The 24,582-nt window shown below is 38.1% G+C and overlaps 1 protein-coding gene across 1 annotated transcript in view; it reads right to left on the bottom strand.

Annotated features, from left to right (window-relative positions):
- Nucleotides 1-2,939: 2,939 nt before the first annotated feature.
- The window catches only part of TPRG1 (tumor protein p63 regulated 1), a 140,849-nt gene continuing 119,206 nt past the window's right edge, over nt 2,940-24,582 (bottom strand). Inside the window, exons 5-6 of the mRNA XM_030330508.2 lie at nt 17,175-17,328; nt 2,940-3,376 (exon numbers count right to left, since the gene is read on the bottom strand). Of these exons, the coding sequence (XP_030186368.1) occupies nt 3,182-3,376; nt 17,175-17,328 (349 nt within the window). The 3' untranslated portion in view covers nt 2,940-3,181. The remainder of the gene's footprint in view (nt 3,377-17,174; nt 17,329-24,582) is intronic.

Genomic DNA, 24,582 nt, shown 5'->3' with positions numbered 1-24,582 from the left:
AGAATGGTGGGCAGTAGGTCCATAGTGACCAAAAAAATTCTGAGAGATAACTAAATATAGTTGCCTTAAGATGTCCTACGTTCTGCTTCCAAGTCATATCCCTCTACAGGCATGTGCTCAATGCTTTTTATTTAATACAATAACTTAACCTTATTTCATTGAGTTCTTCTCACAAGATCTTTATGAAGTGGGAAGAAAAGGTATCATTGTCTCCATTCTACAGAGGAGCAAATGAAATCCTGGGAAAGTTGAGGTAATTTTCTAAGGTCTCATATGGCTGATTCAGTTATTTCCAAAGGAAAAAAAAAATAAAATTGATTTAATTGTCTAACCATTAGCAACAGTTATTTGGAAAATCATAAGGTCTCTAGCCTTAAAGTATTATATCAATCACGCATCTATCAATCCCATATACAATTCTATCTACTTTATCTAGTCCTGACTTGAACACATCAAGGGATGGAGGACTCACTATTCCAAGGAGTAACCCATTCCATTTTTTACATTCCTACCTATAAGAAGTTTTCTCTTATCTTGAACTGCCTTCCAAATTCCTAAATCTTCTCACCCTCTGGTCATAACCTGCTATCGAGGCCCTATGTATCAGTTTATGGGCTATCCACTAGACAGTCTTTGTGAAATGTTAAAAGCATTCCCTTGTTATCTCTGAGCTCGTTCTTCTCCATATTAAACAGCTTTGGTATTATTAAATGCTTATCCTATTGTTAGAGGCTGGACCTCAGGGCTGAGAGATACCTCCTTCCTCTCATCTTCTGCACTGGTGATGCTGCACTGTGTCCTTTAGAGAGTCACTTGGAAACACAGTCTGTCCTCGGTTACAAGGGGGGCAAATGTGCAGAAAGAAGTCTATTGTCAGGTTGGTCCTTAAATGGTAATGGAAAAGAATGTGCTGGACATTTCAGATGCTTCTGCCAACAAATGCCACTATCTTGAGGCGAATAGAGATTTTCGGGCAGCAGTGTTATAATAATTTGCCAATTATGCCTGCTTTAGAACCATTGCCAAAACAATCCAACGACTTTTCATTCCACTACTGTTGACAGGACAGCTAAGAATTTCAACATTTCCTTTTACAGTCTGAATAGAAGTTCCCTGCCTTGGGGACTGTAACAATATTTGCCATCAATGGGGAGGGGGGAGTGGGTGCTGGGAAGGGGAAAGAGGGAAAGGGAGAGAAACACTAATGGAAGTAAACAAAGACAAAGACGAAATAAAATGATGGTTATTCAAGGTGTGGGTTTTGAATGCCTGCATCAAATTGATGTTTGTGAATGAAACAGAGGACAAATCTTTGAAATTGAGGAAGTTTTTAGAAGAGAAGACTTTAAACACACTCTGCACAACCCCTCCCTCCACCAAAAAAAAAAAAAAAAAAGGTACAATTTTTAACGTGAATACCAACCAAGGTGTCTCAACTTGGGTCCTGGGACATGCTTAAAAAGCTGATTATCATAATATTTATGGTGTTGATCATTCAAAGCTTCTTTTCAAAATAAATAGAAAATAAAACTGAAAAATTAAAAAAGAAAAGAAACTTGAAGAGATGAAAACAGTTAAGATATCTCCTGAGTTGTGTTCAAAATGAGACATGTCGGGGAGAAAAAAAAGAGATAAAAGAGATAAAAGAGCAAAGGAAAGAGAATAAGGTAGGACAGTGTTTTTGAAAATGTGCTCCTCTATACCTTCTGGGACCCAGAGACATTCCACAGAAGGTACCTCTGAGACCCAAAAAAGAAGAAGCCAGGAGCATTCCAATATCCCCCTCAATCTCGGTGGCCTCACTTCTATCTGTTTCACATACTGGGCATCCAAAACAGATTTCAATAGAAGGAAAGGGTCTGCTATTGGAAAAGAAAATGAAATAAATGTTTGAACAAAAAAAATGCAAAACAAAGTGAGCCATTAAAAGTTCTTGAGCAGGGACTGATAGGGCCAAACTGTGCTTTAGACATCTGGCAACCAAATGCAGGATGGATTAGAACAGTGTCAGCCTTGGATCAAAGATTCCAAGTAAAAGGCGATGACAATCATCCAGGTGAACAGAATTAAAGACTTGATCGAATAATATATACCTGCGGATATGGAAAGGAAAAGGAGTTCACGAAAAACTTTCAAAGAAGAATGAACTTTAAGGTTGACATCTGGGCATTGGGGTACAATGCTAAGCCACACATACATTTGGTCCTGCCATGGTCTGACAGTTTGTGTGCTCCAACATTCATGTGCTGAAATCTTGAGGCCAGATATGATGGTATTAAGAGGTAGGGCCTCTGGGAGGTGATTAGGTCATGAAAGCAGGGCCTTCATGAATAAGACTAATGCCCTTATAAAAGAAGATCAAGAGAACCCTCTTGCCCCTTTACTGTCTGAGGATATAACGAGAAGTCTGCATCTGGGAACAGGGTCCTCACCTGACCAGGCCAGCACCCTGAACTCTGCATTCAAGCCTCCAGAACTGTGGGATATGAATTTCTCTCGTTGATAAGCCACCCAGTCTGTGGTATTTTGTAATAGCAGCCCAAACAGACTAAGAAAGATACTAGATGAAATTATCTGGCAAGGAATTTAGATATATCAAAACTGATGGATTTCACGAATGATGACTGGGACCCTAAAAATGCCACAGAGAAACCCAGGATTTGGAAGATGCTGAATATGAGTGGCCATTGAATCATATAGATGATCAGCAGACAGAAATACAAAACTAAATCTTGAAGAAGTATCAGGGATGGAAATACGGATTTGGAAGGCATTCTCATAAAAAGAGTAGCTAAAATAGTATAGTCAGACCCCAGTGAAAGACATCAGAATCAAACGGCTCAAGCTCAAGATCCAAAAAATGCCTACGTTTGGAGGACAGAGGAGCAAGAAGCCAGAGACTCTGCCCTCAGTTTATGATCAGGTATTCAATGATAATATTATTTGATAAGCTTAAGAGCATTTATTTTCTGGTTAGGAAATTTGATTGTTCTTATATGAGGTCTGAAGTGTGCATCTATCAGTCTAATCAAGATTATAGATTTCCTAAGATACTAAGTGTTCAATACCATGTAATAGTATTTAAAAGGAACTAAGTCAGTCCAAATATATGGTGGTCTGAAACAGAATCTTCAATAAAGGTAGATCAGTGGATGGCATACTTATAATGCCAGAAGGAGTCTCAAAAACCAATACTCCCACGGGCAAGGGAATAGCCGAGTTTGTTGCGGTTTCCAATGAATGACATCAGCCCCATGTAGGTTTCAATCAAAATGGGTTCAGTTAACACCATCAGTCCCTTTCTTCTTCCAGATCCAGTGGAATTCTTGTGGGCATTCTGGATAGCTGCAACAAGTTTAGACGTGAACCCAGACAACTGAAGAGGAAAAGAAGGCACAGAGTTAGTAAATGCAGAGTCGGTCCAGACACACTTCCTCCCTAGCCAGTCCTCACAAAAGTTGACCACTGTCCTGGGGCTGCAGCTATCCTTAGATGTCATTTCTCAGAATTGTCAACATTGCTTCTGTTAGTCTTTTAATAAATCAATCAGTCAATAAATTATGTACATAATGAAATTATCTGCCTCATCTTGTTTATTTTTCATCCTTCATAATTTGTACAGCATTTAGTAGTCAGCTTAATAAATATTTGCTGATAGTCTATTATGAATCAGATGCCTGCTGGCTGCTGAAGATTTAAATACAAGTAAGATACAGTCTCTGTGTCCAAAGGAGTAACACTCTAATAATCTAAGAAATGAACTTGGTAAATCATTATACAAAGTTCATGAAAATGACAGCAGGCATAATAAGATGGTAAAGGAATGCAAAAGAGGGAAAAATCATACATAGGAAGAGGATCAGAAATGACTTCAAAAGAAAACTCTTGAGGGTTCCTAGAGTTTCAATAGGTGAAATGGAATTAGGGAGGGATTGGTTGGCAGCTGTTTTTTCTATTCAACCCAGTATCCTTTCAATCATTTCAGATTCTTCTTCCAATACGAGTACCTCTTTGTTTCTTTGGAGGACCACCCTCTCCCAGTTTAGCCCAAATAGTATAAGAGGAGTCTACTTTAGCATATGGCTCAGGTCTAAGCAATCAGAGGAGTCCATTTCTCTGGTCACAGAGAATGGCCACTGTTGTTGCAAAACTGATAGAAAGCCTGGAGGTTTTCGAGGTCATTTTACCATGCATAGTGAGAACCTGAGAATGAAGCCAACGAAGGTGGAAGAAGATACAGAGAGAGATGAATTATTGACAAAATCATTCAAATTATTAGGTCAGCCTATCCTGAACTTTTAAGTTAAATGAGGGGAAAAAAAATTCTTATTTTGGTCAAGCCAAGTTGAATTGGGTTAAGGGGAGGGTAATTCAGGGAGCATTCTGAACAGAGATATAGGGGCGCCTGGGTGGCTCAGTCGGTTAAGCATCCGACTTCGGCTCAGGTCATGAATTCACAGTTCATGGGTTCGAGCCCCGCATCAGGCTCTGTGCTGACAGCTCAGAGCCTGGAGCCTGCTTCTGATTCTGTGTCTCCTCCTCTCTCTGCCCCTCCCCTGCTCACACTGTCTTTCTCTGTCTCTCAAAAATAAATAAATGTAAAGAAATTTTAATCAAAAAAAATAAACATGTATAAGCAAGGAAATGAAACAAAAGTTCATGTTTCTATTTCCAACAAGCTCTTTTATATCCATGATCTCTTTCTAACATAAATGTATTAGATATGTCAAAGAAGGTATCACCATTTCCATATTAGAAAACCAAGGCTCATAGAAGGTAAATGACTTACCCACAGTCACTCCACTTTCTGCAGTATGGTAAAAAAGAACATTAGGAATAAAATCTTATTCACAGTGAGATCCAAATCTGTTTCTAGGCAACTGGCTCACTAATCTAAATTAAGACTATTAGAGTATATTCCAATATCAATTCAAATTATTAAGCATCCTCTATAAAGTATCCATTATTCTTCCCATGATTCCAAGAGGAGACCAATCTTTGCTTTAAGGGACTAACATAAGAGTGATCTTTCAGTGAAGAAAGAGAAGCCTGTAGTCTTTCCCCATAGCAATTTTCCATGGAGATTTTATCCTGGATACCTAATTTTATACCAAATTGCCCCTGGGCAAACTACTTTTTCATTCCAGTTTCAGTTTCCTTATTAGTAAGGAAAAAACATTTAAAAATTAGAATGTATCGACTATTGGCAGTTGGCAACCCTACAAAAAAAAAAAGGAAAGAAAGAAAGAAAGAAAGAAAGAAAGAAAGAAAGAAAGAAAGAAAAGAAAAAAAGCCATGCAAATAAAACTTCTATAATTTTATACCTGTGTGGCATTGTAAATTCATTTCCCCTTTTTGAGTCTTAGTTTCTTCTTTTGAAAAGCATTGAAATCTATGAGTTTTTTTTTAGATAATGTCATAAGTAACAAAAATTAGTGGCTATGATGAGAAAACAATATAGTTTACTGGAGTACCTCAATATCTCTAGGTTTTCAAAATAAACAGATGTACTTCTCTACTTTTCTTTAAAGTAATATTTACCTAATTAAATATGATCAAAACATCAAATAAATAAATAAATAAATAAACTCAGAGGGCACCTGGATGGCTCAGTCAGTTAAGCATCTGACTCTTGATTTCAGCTCAGGTCATGATATCGCAGTTTGAGAGATAAAGCCCCACAACAGGTTCCACACTGATAACACAGAGCCTGCTTGGGATTCTCTCTCTCTCCCTCTCTGCCCCTCCCCCCCACACACACACAGTCTCTCTCTCTCTCAAAAAAAAAAAAAAAAAGCTTAAAAAATAAACTCACTTCACTGAGGCTAAATAATGTAAACTAACACAGAAGTAGGGTTTTGCTTGAGCTTCAGTCTGTAGAAGCGAAGACAGACAGAAGACACTTCTTATTACTCGTTTGCAGTCCCAGCATCCTCTTGGAGATCTAAACATTGCTGTCACTGAGTGACACAAACTATAGTCATAACAGCCTGGGGATTCTGGAAGGAAGGACATCCTTCCTTTCAGCTAATTCCACCAGTGCTTTAGCTGATTGAATAAGAAAAGCAGAAAGAAGTGGTTTTTCTTCAACTTCCAAAAGAGAAAATCAAAAAGGACAGAATAAGTTAATAACATAGGCATTGAATCATTATGGTCGAAAATCATGGCATCTCAAGGTTAGAAGTGACCTTAAGCTTATCAATTCTAGCCACTCATCTGTTGTTTCTGCCTTGACACATCCTCACCAAAAAACTACATCCCTGGACATGGACATATCCAATGATGGGGAACTCACTGCTATCTAACCACATATATTCCATCACTGTGTATAGTGGGAAAATGCTTGGCATAGATGCATAGGGCCAGGTATGCTTCCTTGCCCTATCAGTTACTAACGGTTAGAGTTTGGAAAAACCATACAATCTCACTGAGCCTTAGTTTCTAGATCTGAAAAGGGAAACTAATAATGGTGATGATAGTGATAGTAAAAGCCAACCTCATGAGATTTGTACAATTTTTATCATTTGTATCATTTATATAATTTTTTTAACTCTTAATATGAGCTTTTTAAAAGTAACAGAGTTCCCTGAATGTCAGCCTCAGGAGATTGTTGCATGAATTTAAGTGAATTATTCAAAAGCATTTTATAAAGCATATTATTTATAGGTACAAATATTTTCATTATTTATAGGCAAAAACACTAACTTTTTTCTTTCAAGTTTATTTTTATTTATTCTGAGAGATAGAGAGCAAGCAGGGGAGGAGCAGAGGAGAGGGAGACAGAATCCCAAGCAGGCTCTGTGGTGACAGCCCAATGGGGGGCATGAACTCATGAACCACAAGATCATGACGTGAGCCAAAATCAGGAGTCAAACACTTAACCTACTGAGCCACCCACGTGCCCCAAGACTTTAACTTTCTTAGTTCTATTCCCTTCAATTCCATATTTGGAATGCCAATTTCCTTAATACAAATCACAGACTCCAGAAAACATTTTTTTGACTCCGATATGAGCTTTTTAAAAGTAACAGAGTTCCCTGGATGCCAACAGATACGTTAAGTTCCACTCAGACACTATAATTACAAAAAACATGGGTTGAGTATCAAAGTATCTCCCCCAAGATATTTATCAATTATAAAGGGAAAAATACTAACTTTGCAGAGGGGAAATCCAGCATACATCTTAAATCTATCTATCAATGTTAATACTGCTAGTTATAAGACACACAGGCATCATAAGCCTACAATATGATGCAGTGAAGACATAAATCATTTCTGTAGTATCTGCTCCAAAACAAAAACAAAAACAAAAACAAAAAAAAAAAAAGCCTCAATTTAATCATGAGAAAACATCAGGCAAACCCAAATTGAGAGGCATTCTACAAAAAAACCGACCAGTATTCATGAGAAGTGCCAAGATCATGAACACAGAAGAAAGACTGAGAAACTGTCACAGTTTGGAGGAGAATAAAGAGACAGAACAACTCAATGTAATACATAATCCTGAACTGGATCCTGGGACAGACAGAGGCATTAGGAAAAACAAAACAAAAAAAAAACAGTGAAACTTGAATAAGGCCTGTAGTTTACTTAATATTATTGTACTGATGTTTAATTTTCAGGTTTTGATAACTCTACTATAGTTATGTCAGTTGTTAGAATAATTTGAATGTCAGGTACACAGAAACTTTACTATCTTTGCAATTTTCCTGTAAGCCTAAAATTATTTCAAAATAAAAAGCCTTTAAACTCTAGATTGAAAGAAAATCCTAAGTATTAGTTCCCCAAGATTCTTGAAGTTTTCAATTGATCAAGGAGACAAATGCAAAAGAAAAACAGGTACAAGATGACACCTTTACTTTGTTTCTCTTATCTCTATATTTTTAATACGAACCTATATCAAAGTTATACAAGTATTACTGTCTATTTTTTTTCTGAAAAAATTGTCATTGAATGAATTCTCATCCATATAATTAAATTAAATCAAAAAGTTGACTTTTGGGGGCACCTGGGTGGCTTAGTCAGTTAAGCGTCAGACTTCGGCTCAGGTCATGATCTCACATTTCATAAGTTCGAGCCCCATGTCGGGCTCTGTGCTGACAGCGCAGAGCCTAGAGCCTGCCTCAGAGTCTGTGTCTCCCTCTCTCTCTACCCCTCTCCCGCTCATGCTCTGTCTCTCAAAAATAAATAAAGATTAAAAAAAAAAAAAAAAGATCTGTAAAAAGTTGATTTTTGTCCATTGCAAATTTAGCCATTGTTCAGTTTTCTTCTGAGGAAAACAGAGGAAGAGCCTGTGTAGTTAGAATATAGTGATCAAAAGAAAGAGATCGAAATGAAATCTTAGGCCCAAAGCATCCTGTCGGCCATATTAAGGACTTTGGATTGAAGTGATTTTAAATTTTTTTTTTTTCAACGTTTATTTATTTTTTTTGGGACAGAGAGAGACAGAGCATGAACGGGGGAGGGGCAGAGAGAGAGGGAGACACAGAATCGGAAACAGGCTCCAGGCTCTGAGCCATCAGCCCAGGGCCCGACGCGGGGCTCGAACTCACGGACCGCGAGATCGTGACCTGGCTGAAGTCAGACGCTTAACCGACTGCGCCACCCAGGCACCCCGGATTGAAGTGATTTTAAAAATAAGTTCAATGATGTATGTTTTGTTGTTGTTGTTTTTAATAATCTTGACAGTTGTATGGAAAATTTACTGTTAGGGTCAAGATTAGAAGCCAGAAGATAAGAGGAGTTTGAAGATCATTTCAGTAGTCTAGGCAAGAGATGATGGTGGCTTGGACCAGGAGAGAAGTGGAGAACATGATAACTGGTTAAATTAGGGATATTATTTGGAGGTAGAGCCATACAACTTGCTGGCATGAGTAAATATAAGGGATGAAAAGAACAGAGGACTCAAAGATGACACCTAGATTTTTGGTCTGAGCAACTGGATAGAAAGTGATATCATTACTGGGTTGGGAAAGCCTGGGGCAGAAGGACTTGGAAGTGGTGAGGTGCAGGGGGCAAGGATTCTGTTCCAGACATGTGGTTGATGTGCCTAACCAGTAAGCCTCTTAGTAATTTCTAATGGCCAATTGGATACATGAGCATGGGACATGAGGAAATAAACAGATGATAAGACCATATGTATAGTTAACAATTCCAAAATAGTAATTATAGATCCTATAGTCAAGAACAATATTCATAAAGTATAAACAAGATAGACTATAGGGCAGGGGTTAGAAATCCACAAATTCAGAAAGCTTTGTTGGACAAGATGCTAGGCATCGGGGGCAATGCATAGGGGATCTAATGGTAAACTGAGGGTCCAAGTGTTTCAGAGATTTGTCCAATGGCTAATCACTAATAAGCAACTGAGCAAAGTCTTGGAATCCCAGTCTCCTGACTTAAGTGTGTTAAAGTCCTCTTTCTATAATATACTGCTATTATGAGCAGTAAAATTATACTATTTAGAAAAGGATTTGTGTTCCTTATTTTTAAGAAGGGATAGGAAAAAATTATACTCAGTAATTTTCAAAACATGTTCCTTTGAACACTAGATTTCTTCATAGGTTGGATGACCATATAATTTATCATCCAGACAAAGATTATTTTCAAAAGAAAGGAAGTGCCGTTATTAACAATGTTGGGATGACAGATATTCCTGAGGGTTTGGGGAGAAGATATGGAAGCCAAGCAGGTAACATCCTCCAGTCCCTGCAATCATACCAATTAGATCTGCTCTATTTTTAACCATTTTACACATTTCAAGATTTTATTTTTAAAAGTCTTATGCTTCTAAAAAATTTTTTGAAAAACACCGTACTAAGCTTGCCTAGCAACCTCTAGCTCTGACTTGGCGTAAGATGCATAGGGCCTACTCAATCCGCAAAGATCTATATTGTCTATACTCCTATTCATCCTTCCAAACCAAGCTCAAATACCCTCTCTCTCACAATGCCTTCCTGTATACTCAAGGCAAAAATTAATATTTTATTCTATTGCATTTCACTTTTATCTCCATTTAAATATTTCATCCAGTTTTCTAAGAATTAGAGTCACAAGTGTGGCTGTTTGTCTGTGTAAGTGAACCAAAGTTTCCTTACCTTAGGACTATTGTTATCTTGTGCCATATAATTCTTTGCGACAGGGGACGATGTCCTCTGTGTTTTAGGATGTTAAGCAGCCTCACTAGCCTCTACCCACCATATACCAATAGTATCCTCACCCTAAGTGTGAAAATCAAAAATGTCTTGAGACACTGCCAAATACCACCCTGGCAGGGGGATGGGAGGGTGGTAAAATCATCCCCTGTTGAAAAGCACTGAACTAAAGGAAGTATGTATGATATAACATGGGTATTGAGATCAAACAGATCTGGTCTTAAGTTGCAGATATGGCACTCATTAGCTGTGTGACTCTGGACAAGTTATCCAACCTCTCTAAATTTTATAGCTCCTTTTCCACACACAAAAAAAAATATTAATAGCATCAAGTACAGAGGGTGGCTGTAAAGATTAAACCAACTTTAATAAATGGAGAGTTTGTCCATAAGCTCACATGTGCAGGTACACATATTCATGTATTTTAGGAAGAGTTGGGGAAGTGGAATGAAATGAGGCTGGAATTTGGAGTCAGACTGCAAAGGACATTAAGGAAGCCTATTACCAATAATCAAAAATACTATCAACAAATCTTCGACAATATCGCCATCAAACTAGGACTTCTTAAAGACCAAGTTGTAATTCACCACAGCATTCCCATTGCCAACACCCTCTGGACTGCCGGGATACCTTTTCATAGATAAATAAATGCTTTTAGATTAGATTACTGACTGCTTCTCCAGTCCTCATCATAAGCTTCATTTCATGAGAATCCTCCGTGGCCTCAGAATCTGAGTGCTGGAAAGAAAAAGTCGATGCTATTTCATACCCAATGAACTTGGCATCTCATTAGAGTCAGATGCCACTTTATTTCTAGTCATTTCAGTGCTCCCTCTAAAAGGAGGAGGGACCATGAAGACAAAGTGACAAGCAGTGCATTGAAGGAAAGGCAGACAAAAGGCCAAGTCCCCAAACTGGCTCTTGAGCATTTCAAGCACCTGAACTCAGTCTGTGTGACAGGAACGCGGTGTCATCTGATATGAATGCCACCAGCCACATACTTTTCTCTAAAAGCTTTTATACACCCACCCCTGGCTCCTTCTTTTATTCCAGTCTCAAAAACAGAGGGTCAAGTTTTAACAACTCTGATTACATAGGAGCTGTGTGCTGGTTAGGGTAAAGTATAGCGGTGTGTGTGGGTGGGTGGGTGGGTGGGTTCGTTGGAGGTAGGGGGGAGTGCTGAACGTTCTTCTGGACTTTACAGCAAGTATTTACCACCTGAGTGACTGCACTCCTGGTTTACTTCAGGTGCTGTCTGCCAGCAGTTCACTGCCCAGAGTCTCAGTTTTCCTTATTACAACCATAACTTGCTTCCTGTTTACACTGGGTAAAGAGACCAGGTTTCATGCCTGCAGGCGTGCATTCCTCAGCTGAGCAGGTTTTCCAAACCTTCAGGCTATAGGTTTCAGTGTTCCTCTATAGGAAATGAAGCATGCGGAGATAAAGAATAAATCCATCCAATACCCAGTACTGGAAACCACTTGAAAAGTCACACAGCTGGATAGAATGTTTATATCATCCTGACATATTTTACCTGGAATTATCTTTATGGAGACACCTTGATTGTGGTATGTTCAGGTATGTAGAGAGAAAAAGGAGGATGAGGCAGAAACTTCTTTCCTCCAAGAGAGGTTCCAATATATCCTAATCCGCACCCTCTTCCTATTCCATTCCCCAACTCTCCCCTGCCAACATATATGCGTACATACACATGCTTTGAATTCTAGCTAAAATGAATTATTCTTTATTCAAGAACATTTCATGTACTTTTGTAATTTGCAGGTTCCAACCATCTTTCTTTTATTTAAAATGTATTTCCCCCACCTCCTTTGATGCTTAAATCACTCATACTTTGAGTTTCACTTCAGATATCATTATACCTGTTAGCTTTGGGACTTTCTTGTTCCCTCTTCTGGGCTCCCATAGAACCTTGTGAATCCCACTCTATTAACAGTCTTAGCATATTAAATTATAATTTGTTAATTACTTTTTTTTTTTTACCTTCTCCCTGTACTCTGTAAGTGTCTGGAGGGCAAAATCTGTTTTATTCTTCTCAGTATCCCAGTTTACTAGCACGTTGCTCAGCATGTAGCTAGGTGGGTATTCAATGAGTATTTGTCAAAATGATGTGAAGGGAAATGAAAGTTACATTTAATTGCTAACACGTTGGTTCACTTTCATAATTCCCTTGAAAAGAAGGGTAAATATGCCAGAAAAGAGTAAAAAGGATTGGTCTGTAGATCCTTTTGGTTTGGTTATAAAGCATTCATGACCATTCACTGTTATTTACCAGCTCTGGGCTCAGTCATTAGTCCCTTCCAGCAAGACTCTCCACACATCCTAAGAACCCAGCAAGAAAATGGTTAAAACGGGGGAGATGAGACTACAAATTATAAATAAAAAGTATGTGAAACAATTGAGGATAATCAAGTTTTGTCAGAAATATATCACATTACATATCACATCAATGAATACACACACACACACACACACACACACACACACACACACACACACAGAATTTCTTCAAGCTCATGTCCATTTTCCTGCTTATTTACAAATTATTTGGGTGTGGAAAGGGAGCTACTTTATTTTAATACCTTAGTCAATTCACTAAATCACTCTAAGTACCCTCATTTTAAAAACAGAGATAGCTATCTTGACCTCACAGGGTTTTTGTTAGTTGAATTACATGAAAACATGTAAACTGTAATCAATAAATATAGTCTGATTACATAATATTACATGAGATTATTTTTATGTCTTGTAACAAGAAAGTCAATGCCAAAAAAATGATTATTTCCTATTCTCACAACTGTTTTATATGAGTAATGCAAAGTATATGCATACACAGATTGGAATAGGTTGGTGAGGCTGAGAGATAAGCAAGAATGTCTGGAAAGAGGCCATTTGACCATCATATTTGCCAGACGTGAAGTGCTATAGAGTTAGTGAGAAGAATAAAAGGAAAAAATAATGTGTTTTGACACTGTATTGCATAAATTTGATAGTAATTTTTAGATTACTTTAGGAGACTTGAAGATAATACGAATTTGAATTTGAATGCAATTAATGTGTTTATTAATACTCTTTCCTATGGTACGTGCCTGACCAACCAATCCCATGACTCAGCTTTGATCCAAAGGTGTATGGTCTGAAACCTCTATCAGCAGCTCAGCTTTCTCTCCTGAGCTTCAGACCTAAGTTTCTAACTGCCTGACAACTAACCCAATCTCATGTTCCATGGACATGTCAAACCAACACGTCCAAACCTATTCTTCTTTCAGTTTTCCCCATTCAAATTAATGGAGTCACCATCTTCCCAAGCCAGAAACCACACCATCTTCAACATCTTTTTCTCCTCCACCTACTATACCCTGTAAATTACCTGCTCCCATTAATCCTGTATCTTGAGTATCTCAACATATCTTTATCTTCTCTACATTCCTACTGTCCTTAAGCCCTTATACCTATTATTTGAGTCATTATGATCATGAAGGGGAATATGTAAGATTAAACTCCAGCTACAATAAATTACTCTGTGTCTAAGAACACTCCTTGTACCTTCATGTGCCTCCACATCTCTTCATTGGATTTAACTTCTGATTTAGTCAATTTAGTGCTCATTGTAAAATCTTTGCATTTTTATCTATTCCTCTATTCAACAGTGCCTTCCACAAAGACATAAATTTTATCTCATTTATGTTTGTATCCTGAACAATAAACCTCTACTTTGTAGGTGTCAGAAGATATTTGTTGAATAAAGAGATTCCAGGTGCTTTATAAGAAAAGACTCTGAGTAAGAATAAATTTGGATTTTTAAGTGTATTTTTTAAAATAAGTTATGGCATCAGATTGTAAATAATTTGGAAATTTTGACTACGTGTAACACAGCTCTACAGGATTTATTTTTCTATACCATAATAGATTTGCTAAATTGAATTAAATTGCTTCAGGTATTTGATTTAGTTATGCATTTTCCCCATATTTTCTACTTTTTTCCCATTTCATTTATAAGGGAAATGGAAAAACTAGTTTTATCTCATCCTTTTAAAATCTTATGTTATGCCAAAATACCCATATAAAAGGAATTCTGTATCCACAGAATTGTCTTTCTTCTTATTTATTCTTTTACATTAATATAACTGAGTATTAATCAAAGCCAATTTTGGAAAATATCATAAACACAAATAATATTGTGACATAAAACCGAACAACAAAAGAGAAATTAAGACTCAAAGAACTGGATCAGAGTACTCATCATCTCACATCACAGATGGAGATCACTTGTTTTCAGAAAGAGTTGGGACTTGGGGTGGCCTTTAATAAGAAATAGTTTGGCAAACTATTTGGCCAAATAGTTTGGCCAGACTGTTGCCAGGGGGGGAATAAAAAAGCTTTGGAAAAATAGTTTAAGGAGAAAAGCCATGAAGGAAATATACTTAACAGATCCACAAAACAATTTTATTGACTTAAAATCACTAACCAACTGAACAAGCATTCATTATGCTCACATCCACACTTGTTGTGACACACACACACACGCACGCACGATATTCTTACTCCCACCCAACAAGAGCAGTATAAACACTGAGTTTTCCTTTTACCTTTCTACATTAATTAATTCTATGTTCTATTAACCACAGTCATGGTTTTGGGGGAATAATGATTCTATCCTCCTTTCAACATTTTATTTCTTATCTTCCTTTTAAAATTATTTGATTGTATTGGGGCACCTGGGTGGCTCAGTCGGTTAAGCATCCAATTTCTGCCCAGGTCATGATCTCACAGTTCGTGGGTTCAAGCCCCGTGTTGGGCTCTGTGCTGACAGCTCAGAGCCTGGACCCTGCTTCGGATTCTGTGTCTCCTTTTCTCTCTACCCCTCCCCTGCTCACACTCCGTCTCTCTCTGTCTCTCAAAAATAAATAAATGTAAAAAAGAATAATAATAATAAAAATAAATAAATAAATAAATTTATTTGGTTGTATTTATATGTATCAGAATAAAACAAAGTACCATCAAGAATTAAGAGTAATGCAGTGCCATTTCTCTGTAGCTAATAGAATTTGTTCTTTAATCCCTTACCCTGAATATCTTCTAGCCAAGGACACTCAGGGAATAAGTACTTAATGCATCAAGTATAAGGAAGAGGGGACTTGGCTCAGGAAGTGAAGGATGTAATAACCAAGTCACTTGGTATTTATTTTACCTTACAATATGATACAATTACTATTAATGCAAAAAATATATGTTATTTTAATGGCAAAAACAAGACTTCCTTTAGAGGAGGGAAATGGCTTTAGAAAAAATACATTGTCAAGCATTTTGAGTTCTATTACCAGGTGTCTGAAAGGAAAAAAAAAAACAACACACAAACAGATAAAATACTCTGAACTGTGAAGGAGGAGGAGGGAGAAGAGGAGGAGGAGGAGGAGGAGGAGGGGAGGGAGACAAAATATTTGGGGAGGAGCACTACAGGATCCAGAGGAGCAGAGAGAGGATTATAAAGCAATGCATTAATAATGCATTATTATTAATAAGGTCTTTTACAAACAGAGAGAGCTGATATTCCATGTGAAATTTGGGCCCATTATCATGATTTAAAAAATTCTCACTCCATCTCCCCAAAGGCCTCATGGAGTCTACTCTCACATCAATGCCTTTGTGTAAATGTTGTATTATTGTCATTGGTTTCCATTTTGTTCTCTTTTGTTGCTTTTGGGTGGTAGAGTCAGGCTAGGGGCTGAAGTTGGACCCTGGGCTGCAGCATTATAAAACTGAGCTATCACAAGATCCATACAATGAACTAATTTAGTGCCTGCAATAGCCTGGAGCCAGAGGTAAGTAAACCTTGAGACCATAAGCCCCTGAGGATGTTTACATAAATCTTGAGAAGACCACTGTCCTTTCTGATAGCAGAAGGGATTTAATCCAACTTCAAGTATACATTAGGTGAAATTAAGCCTCCATTTTTCTTCTAATCACGTTTTGCCTCAAATCATTTTTAAAATAGGAGACTTACCAATTAAAAATATTTTTATACATATACATATTTGCATGAATAGTGTGTTTAAAATCATGCAGCCACTGCAATGCACGCCATCCAACCACAGAAAGATTTTAGGTATATATTGTTATCTTTTGAATTTACAAGAAACAGAGTTATGATATTTGGAAGTAAATGACAGCATATAAAGGTAAACACAGCAAGGACAGAGAAGGCAAGAATTTCTAGGCCTATACACACACTCCTGTGTGTATATGTGTTGAAAATATAAAGTTTAATCTTTCTCTGCATTTACAGCTCCAACCATTTTACTTCCTGCCTACCTAGTATCCTAGCACTGCCTATGTTTCCCTAGGGGAAATGAAAAAAAAAATAGTAGAAGGACTTTCCCTGCCACTGATAAAATCTATTTGGGGAGATGAGATTGAAAGACATAAAAATACTCTTAATTGCTGTACTGTTTATGGACCATTTACATTCACAATATTCGATTTAACCTTACAATGGTCCAATGAAGTTAGGAGGAAGGGCAGTGTTCATTATGTCCATTTTAGAGATAAGACTACCAAGGCCCCAGAAAGAAAAGTAATAAACATAACCAAGAGCCATATCTGACTTCATATTTCACGCTATCCCACCCACACTCCTTCTTTTGAATGAAATAATTAGAATTTAATTACATACAGAAAATTATAAGTACCCATACAGAAATTTATACGTATGGCAAAAAACAGACACAAGTATTGCCATTTTTAAATAATATTACACTATAACTTTTTATAAGAAATTAGCAAGGTGGAAACATCACAATATGATTAACATAAATATTATATATATTTTTATATATAAAACAGCTCCACTGTTTACTAAAAAATTCCTATAAACCTTTTAAAATTTGTATCTGTATAAACCCAGGCTGTATCTTAACTTTTCTTTTTTTTTTGAGTAGTACATATTTTAGAAGCAGATAGCTTCACCATCAAAGCTAGTCTAATGAGGCTCAAACTGCCTACCTTACAAATTTCGAGGAACTTCTCACTGGTGTACTTCATAGGGTGCTCAGTGAAGGTCACATAAGGCACCTCAGTGGACCATGGGTTCCAGCGAGATAAGAGGGACTGCTGTTCCAGACTCCCCCAGTAGATCCTAAGGCCTTCTCCTTGTCTCCTACAAGAAACAAGTTTCCTTAGATTAGCCATGTGCACTAGATTAAAACAAAAAGAAAAGGATGGGAAAGTCACGGGATGTCTCAGTCAGATTTATAATGATGCTGAGTGACTTGCCTACTAACTGATTGTTCCAGAAACTCGGGAGGTAAGAATAAAAGGATACATTTGGTTTCAAACATGAGGAGTTCAAGGTGTCATTGAGAATCCTATGTGGAAATGTCTACTTGGAAATGTGACTCTGGTGCTGAGGACTGGGGCCAGGGATGGAAACATGGATATTGCTCTCATGCCAATATTCTGGTGGTAAGGGTTGGAAGAAAAAGGGAAAGGGAAGAGTCAAGGTGGTGGGTCAGGAAGTGGATGTGTCAAGATGGCAGGCAGTTTCAAGGAGAAGAGAAATGACAGCACCTTCATTTTCCACAAAGCAGTTAACACAAGAAAAGATCTGGGACTTCAAGAATAGTAGTGTATAGATGATCCTTAAGAGCGATAATGACCAATTCAAAAAAATGCCTGTGACCACAGCTTTCATATCTCATGGTTCTCTATTATCTGTACACATTCTATCCAGCTAAATTGCAGCAACATACATACCATAGCTCGTAAATAAATTGTGTCTGCCTTTTCCCACACTATCGGGTATAGCCCAGGCCTGGATATCTGGTAAATCCAAGTGCAAAGCAAGAGGAAGCTTGGGAATGATGGGAGGGAAGTCGTGGCAGTAGAGTGTGGCCACATTGAATAACAAAATTGTAATTCCTGTGGTCTCTTCTTTTACATGTGCCCATCAGAATTTATGGTTTGTGGTTTTAGACATCTCTGAATGCAAAGAGATCCCTGGAGGTTAAGCCAAGCTCAGGTGCTTTGCATTCAATGAGCTTTAAAACTAAGTTGCCTGTAATTCTAAACAGCCCCATGGAACATCACAGAGCTCTCATTTCTTCTAGAAATTAAATCCTGGGATCTAGAATGAAAACCCAGAGCTTAATTGTGGTGCCTGCATAAAGCTGTTACTTCCTGTATTAAGGAATTCTTTTGGGAATGCTATTGTGGCTTCTGTGTGTTTATCCAAGTAGAGATGTGTATAAACACAATCTCACACATATGCATATGCCACCCCTCTTCCAGGTTGGCTGATCTCTGAGATTCTTCTTCTAAAATGAAAGTACGAAAAGAACCTGGCACATTCTACTGCTCTGTTCTCAGATTTTTTATCATTATGTTTGAAAGCTGACACCCAACCTTTTTTGTACTTAATCCTTTACCCACAAAGAAAAAGTGGAAAAGAAACATATTGTATATACCTCTAAAGTTCTCTTTCTAACCTCTCACCTTCCCAGCTGTTATTCTGACATTTATCATCCCCCCAATATGTTCCTTCTGTTTCATTTCTTCTTTCTTTCGTTCTTTTTCTTTCTTTCTTTTCTCTCTTTCTCTCTTTCTCTCTTTCTTTCTTTCTTTCTTTCTTTTTCTTTCTCTTTCCTTCTTTCTCTCTCTCCCTCTCTTTCTCTCTCTCTCTCTTTCTCTCTCTCTCTCTCTCTCTCTCTCTCTCTTCCTGGCCTGGTAATAAACTCTAAGCTCAATTACTATTCTATGCATGCTGGTTAATGGAGCATTCTGGCTTTAGTCCATTAAGACAACTTGCACAATGGAATCATTTACTGCTTCATATGTCAATTTATGTGCTGGGTGCAATTTTGCTTTTATCCAAAGGCGATGAAAATCTGCCAAGATAGCTTCTCTAAGAAGTACACTTTATATTATTTTACCTTAGGGAAGCCTCAAATGAAGTTTAATCATGAAATTCAAGAGGGACCCTATTTCTAAATAACCAGTCAATTTGAGCATGGCAATGACATTTCTCAGAGATGTAGCATACTTCTGAATATATAAGTTCAGCCAACTTTCTCTCCTGAGCTCCAATGGTGATACCTAAGAAGATAAATCTACAACTAAAACGTCTCTCCAAAGGTAAAAAGGTATTCTCGGCAAAGACCTTAGTACCATAGGTTTATGAAAACCTACCATCTCCTCTTCCATCCAGTGTCATTAGGACAATTGTGCGGAACACAGGTGCCTTTATGACCAGGACTGCTTCATTAGTTACTTATGCTCACCATGCAAGATGTTGTGGGAGGTAACAGTGAAGTGAAAAATGCAAAAAAAATAGGATGTCAGATAGTCTTGCATTAGAGTCTTGCTTCTGACACTTAATGCTATGGCACTATGGACAAGCTCATTTCATTTTCTGAATCCATTTCACCACATGTTCTTTAACATGTCTCCATGTGACATCTCAGGACCTCGGTAACTGTGTAAATGACATAGATGGCTGTGGTCATGACACTACTAACATGCATTCAGTCAAGGACATACAGTATATAAAAGAAGCCTCTGGTTATGGCTTTTGTAGTTTAGAGGCATCAAATTAGCCCATGACCACACCTTCTGCTGCAAAGACTATACCAAGCATTGTCCCATCACTCCTAGGGAACTTTAGCACCTATTGTGATCCTTCGCAAACATGTAAAAGCACAAATCAGCCACCATATGATGGAATAACATTTTAATGTTTATAAACTATAGAACGTGAGAGCTAGAAGGGCTCCTGGAACCTAAAGCCCAGTGCTGTCTTTCTGGAGATGAGAAAACTGGAACACAGAAGGAATAGGGTTTTCCCAAAGCATCACTACACACAGAGGTGAGCTGGTGAGAGCCTTGGTCTCCCAAGACTTCATTTAGGGGTCTTTTCACCATTCTGGACTCTCACTACAAAGTACATTCCAAGTTATGGTCCTGCTATTCCACAACACAGCCTTACTTCCAATTGACACAGAGTTGAAAGAGTTGCCCTAAGAAGACCATCATCATCTGTGGGCAAAAAGCCCATCTAGAGATCTTAGCTAAAGGTCAGAAATGAAATCTCAGCTCAAAAGGAACTGTAGATTTTTATATAAGCTTGATATTATCAATTATGAGATTGTAGGAAAATAAGGTAGCCCTGGAAGTGAAGAGGGAATTTACAAAAAAATTAGGTCATCAGGGTAAGAAGACTGATCTTTCTCACTAAGCACTATGGTCAAGTTAATCAAAGTGGGGGTACAGTCCTAGGTAAATAATGCCAACACCAAATTATTAAGCAAAGGACAATTTGGTAGCTTTCTTCTCCAAATCATACTGAGTAGAAACCTTGGCTTTGGGCATTTCACAGCACCTTTCTGATCTCTGGGTAATACCCATTTCACGAGGAAAAAGAGGATAATGGATGAGCAAGTGTTTTGTATGCTGTAAGGCATAGTAGCAACTATCAAATATTGAGTTCCTAGTGTGCATTATAATGCTTACTTGTCCCGATAGAAACTTTATATTTTTAATTTTTTTTAACTATGACAAGTTTTTTCGACTTCTTTGGTAGAAATAAATGAAGCTAACAGGAAATAAGATAAAGAATATGACCAGGCTTAATCAGATCATCAAGTCAACAAACCACTGGAAGAACAGAATTACAAAGGGGAGGAAAAATACCATAAGTCCTGCATAGACAAAACAAGAAAAGCAAATACCTCGCACAGAGAAGGTGTTGGAATCTTCTACAGTTTTCTTCACCTATTGATCCCTCCTCCCCCGCCTGATTCTGAGTCTCAGAAAACTTTTGTGTTTGGCTTCCGCTTTATCATGTTTCGGTGTATATAATTTCCTATTTAAATCCATCAGAGAGACTTTCATTTAGCTTAAAACACCCCTACAGCTCTTTTTTCTTCAGACTGAATCAGCATAGCTCTGTAAAAGTTTTCTAATAGGTTAAGAACAATCTTTTAAATCACCTCACAGGTGATTCCCTGAAACAGTCCTAAGATGTTTATCTTCAATTCCAGTATTTAATCAACATATTCTCTGTGCAGTGTGTTGTCACAGGTAGAGAAATGAATAAGACTCAGTCTCTGAATTCTGGAAGCCCATGGGCTGATCATCTCTGGGCCTATTTTACTATCATCTCTTTCGCACACCTCAAACAGGTACAAATAGAAAACCGCAAGCCTCATTATAGAATTAGAAGTTTACCTATTACAATTTATTTTGTTCACATCTTTCTCCCCTCAAGGAAACCAGTTTGTTCTGACCTCCATTCCCACAGTAATAGAAGCAAGAAGATCAATGTACCCTTCACTTCTGCTAAATCAAAAAACCTCCTAGAAAGTTCTAGAAGTAAAGGAGATTCTCCATAAGGACTCCTAAAAACTTGGTGGAAGAAGAGGGTTTATAACAGCTGGAGATTTTTAGGATCCTAGACTGTCTTGAGTTGGAAGGCCCTTTAAGAGATGTGGTTCCAATTCCTTCATTTTATAGATATATAAACCAAAGACCAGAATTTTCAAAGATCAGAGTTCTTCCCTTAGTCTTGTTAATTATGGGTTCTACTCAGTGACTCAGACTCAGAATTTGAGTCAAATATGGTTGTTGCCAGGGTGGAAACTTAAGCAATTACTACTTTAAACCATCATAGCAGCCAAACAGATTTGCCTTCTACGCCACAAAAAGCAAAGGCATCTTGAAGAAATGAGGTTTATACAGAAGAAACTATCATCCAAGGACCAAAGGATCAATCATGAAAAATAAATGTTTGAGCAACACCAAAAAGAGGAGCTCCAAACTGAATGGAGGAAAAACTTTCTTCAATAACAAGTTTAGGAAGACAATACATTATTTTTGACAGGAAATACACCTCTCCTTGAAGTCATTTTCAGCTAAACCAGATAATTATGCCAACCAGTCACCAGTTTTGGTTAATTTGCTCATTCCACACATTCTACTTCCTTCAGAGAGAAGCCGTGCAACCTTCTGCATAGCACAACACAGCCATAGCACAACATAGGTATTCTTTCTCATGACTTCCCATTTGTCTCCCATCCTGGCCCTCAAAGATGCTGAGCTAAGGCTTTAAACCACCTGATAGGAGACATGAATGAGGATGCAAGTCTCCAGAAGGAGAAATGGCAGCTTCCATTATTACCTCCACCAGCTGCCCCTCCTTTCTACTCATCTCAAATCTCAAAGTTCCACCACAGAATTAAAAACATAGCTCGAGGCACCAAACCGAGATTTATGAGGAAGCACAGACATTAACTCTTGCTCTAAACTCAGGGCGTGTGCTTGTAAGTATGGGTGAGCAAACAGAGGGAGGCAGCGCGGGGGAGGAGGGCAGGCCGCCAGGGGGAGAGAGCTGTTCAGAACAACACAATATATTTTCTTAATGTCTCCTTTCTCTCTACCTTACAGCCTGTATTGTTGAAAGGCGGGCCTTCTAGAACCATGAAATGTTAGTCCCTTGCTTATTTAATCTGGACAAAAGGGGGGGGGGGGGACTGAGTTGGCACCCTGGAGGGTATTCAATGCTCCTTTCTGCTTATTGAATGACCTCAGACGAAATATTTTCCATGACAAGAACCCAAAAGACGCTGGCACAGTGTCAGACAATAAGATTTGCAGAATGTGTTTACATTCTCTCTGTGTCCCCAGGCTGTTCTAACCCATAGGCAGGTGGTGCCTTTATCTGCTCTCTTTGCTCACCTGGCTCCCTCCCAGAAGTTTCCAGGGCCTTGGGCTCCGTGAGATTAACCATTTACTGGCATGAGTAACCAAGAAATTCTGTGGGTTTCATTACTTGAGGACGAAGTAAGTGATAAAATAAAACAGAGCAGCATTGTCCCTAAAGAGAAAATTCTGGGGCAATGTGGTACAGTAGTAAAAACCTTGGATGACAGGTAGGAGGCCTGGGTCCAAAGGCTAAATCTACCACTAACTTGCTGGATAATTTGAACCATTTCTTCACTCTGGGATCCAGAGGACCATATACAAAACCAGGTAGTTGAATTAGGTCATCTTTAATCTCCTTTTCTTCCCCCAATAAATTAATATCTATGCTGAAAAAAAAGAACCAAAATAATTTGTATTATACCAGTTGGACAAAAAGCCAAAGGATAAATGAGTGATGGAGAAATTCTCAAATGGCTGCTGAGACCCCATCTTTCTTTTCCTAGAAGAAGAAAGGATTTTAAATTACAGTATAAAAGACCTAGAATTAAACCAAAAGCAGAACCCAGAGAAAGTAGGATGAATACTTATAAAAAGGACTACAGAAAGGGGCTATGGAATCTCCCAGGATGAAAGTCCTTAAAAGAAATGTTTATTTGGTTGGAAAACTTTTTTTTTTTTAATGTTTATTTATTTTTGAGATAGAGAGACAGAGCGTGAGCAGGGAAGGGGCAGAGAGAGAAGGAGACACAGAATCTGAAGCAGCCTGCAGGTTCTGAGCTGTCAGCACAAAGCCCAACGCAGGGCTCGAACTCACAATCTGTGAGATCACGACCTGAGCCGAAGCCAGATGCTTAACCAATTGAGCCACCCAGGAACCCCAATTTGCTTGGGAACATAAATGTGTTTGTCCAAGAGGTGGGCCATGTTCAGGGCCGAGGTGAAGAAGACTAAGGTCCAAACCAAAGGTACAACCTAAGATTCTGGGACTCACTGTGTGTGTGTGTGTGTGTGTGTGTGTGTGTGTGTGTAAAATAACATACAAAGATATTTTATTTTCTAGAACTGGTATGAATGGATTATTTGGATAGAAATCATTCTATTTTTTAACATTTATTTATTTTTGAGAGACAGTGCAAGAGAGAGAAGGGGACAGAGGATCTCAAGCAGGCTCTCTGCTACTCCATGATGACAGCAGAGAGCTGGATGCGGGTCTCGAACTTGTGAACTGCAAAACCATGACCCGAGCTGAAGCTGGACACACAGCCAACTGAGCCACCCAGGCACCTCTGGATAGAAATCATTCTAAAACTTACATACTTAATTTTTCAAACAAATTATATTAAAAATAATGAATTCCTTTATAGCTTAATAAAAGTCATCCCAGGGGCGCCTGGGTGGCTCACTCTGTTAAGCATCCAACTTCAGCTCAGGTCATGATCTCACAGTTCATCAGATCGAGCCCCATGTCCAGCTCTGTGCAGATAGCTCAGAGCCTGGAGCCTTCTTCAGATTCTGTGTCTCCCTCTCTCTCTCTGCCCCTCCCCTGCTTATGCGTGTGCGCTCACTCTCTCACTCTCTCAAAAATAAATAAACATTAAAAAAATAAAAGTCATCACAAACCAAATTTTAAGACCTAAAAGGGATATATTACTAATAATTTATATTTTATGTCCTTGATGCCCTAATTTTACTAAAATTAGGAATGAAGTCTAAAAAG

Source organism: Lynx canadensis, chromosome C2 (assembly GCF_007474595.2).
Source record: "Lynx canadensis isolate LIC74 chromosome C2, mLynCan4.pri.v2, whole genome shotgun sequence".
Taxonomy (NCBI): domain Eukaryota; kingdom Metazoa; phylum Chordata; class Mammalia; order Carnivora; family Felidae; genus Lynx; species Lynx canadensis.
This window is presented reverse-complemented; position numbering and strand designations above follow the sequence as displayed.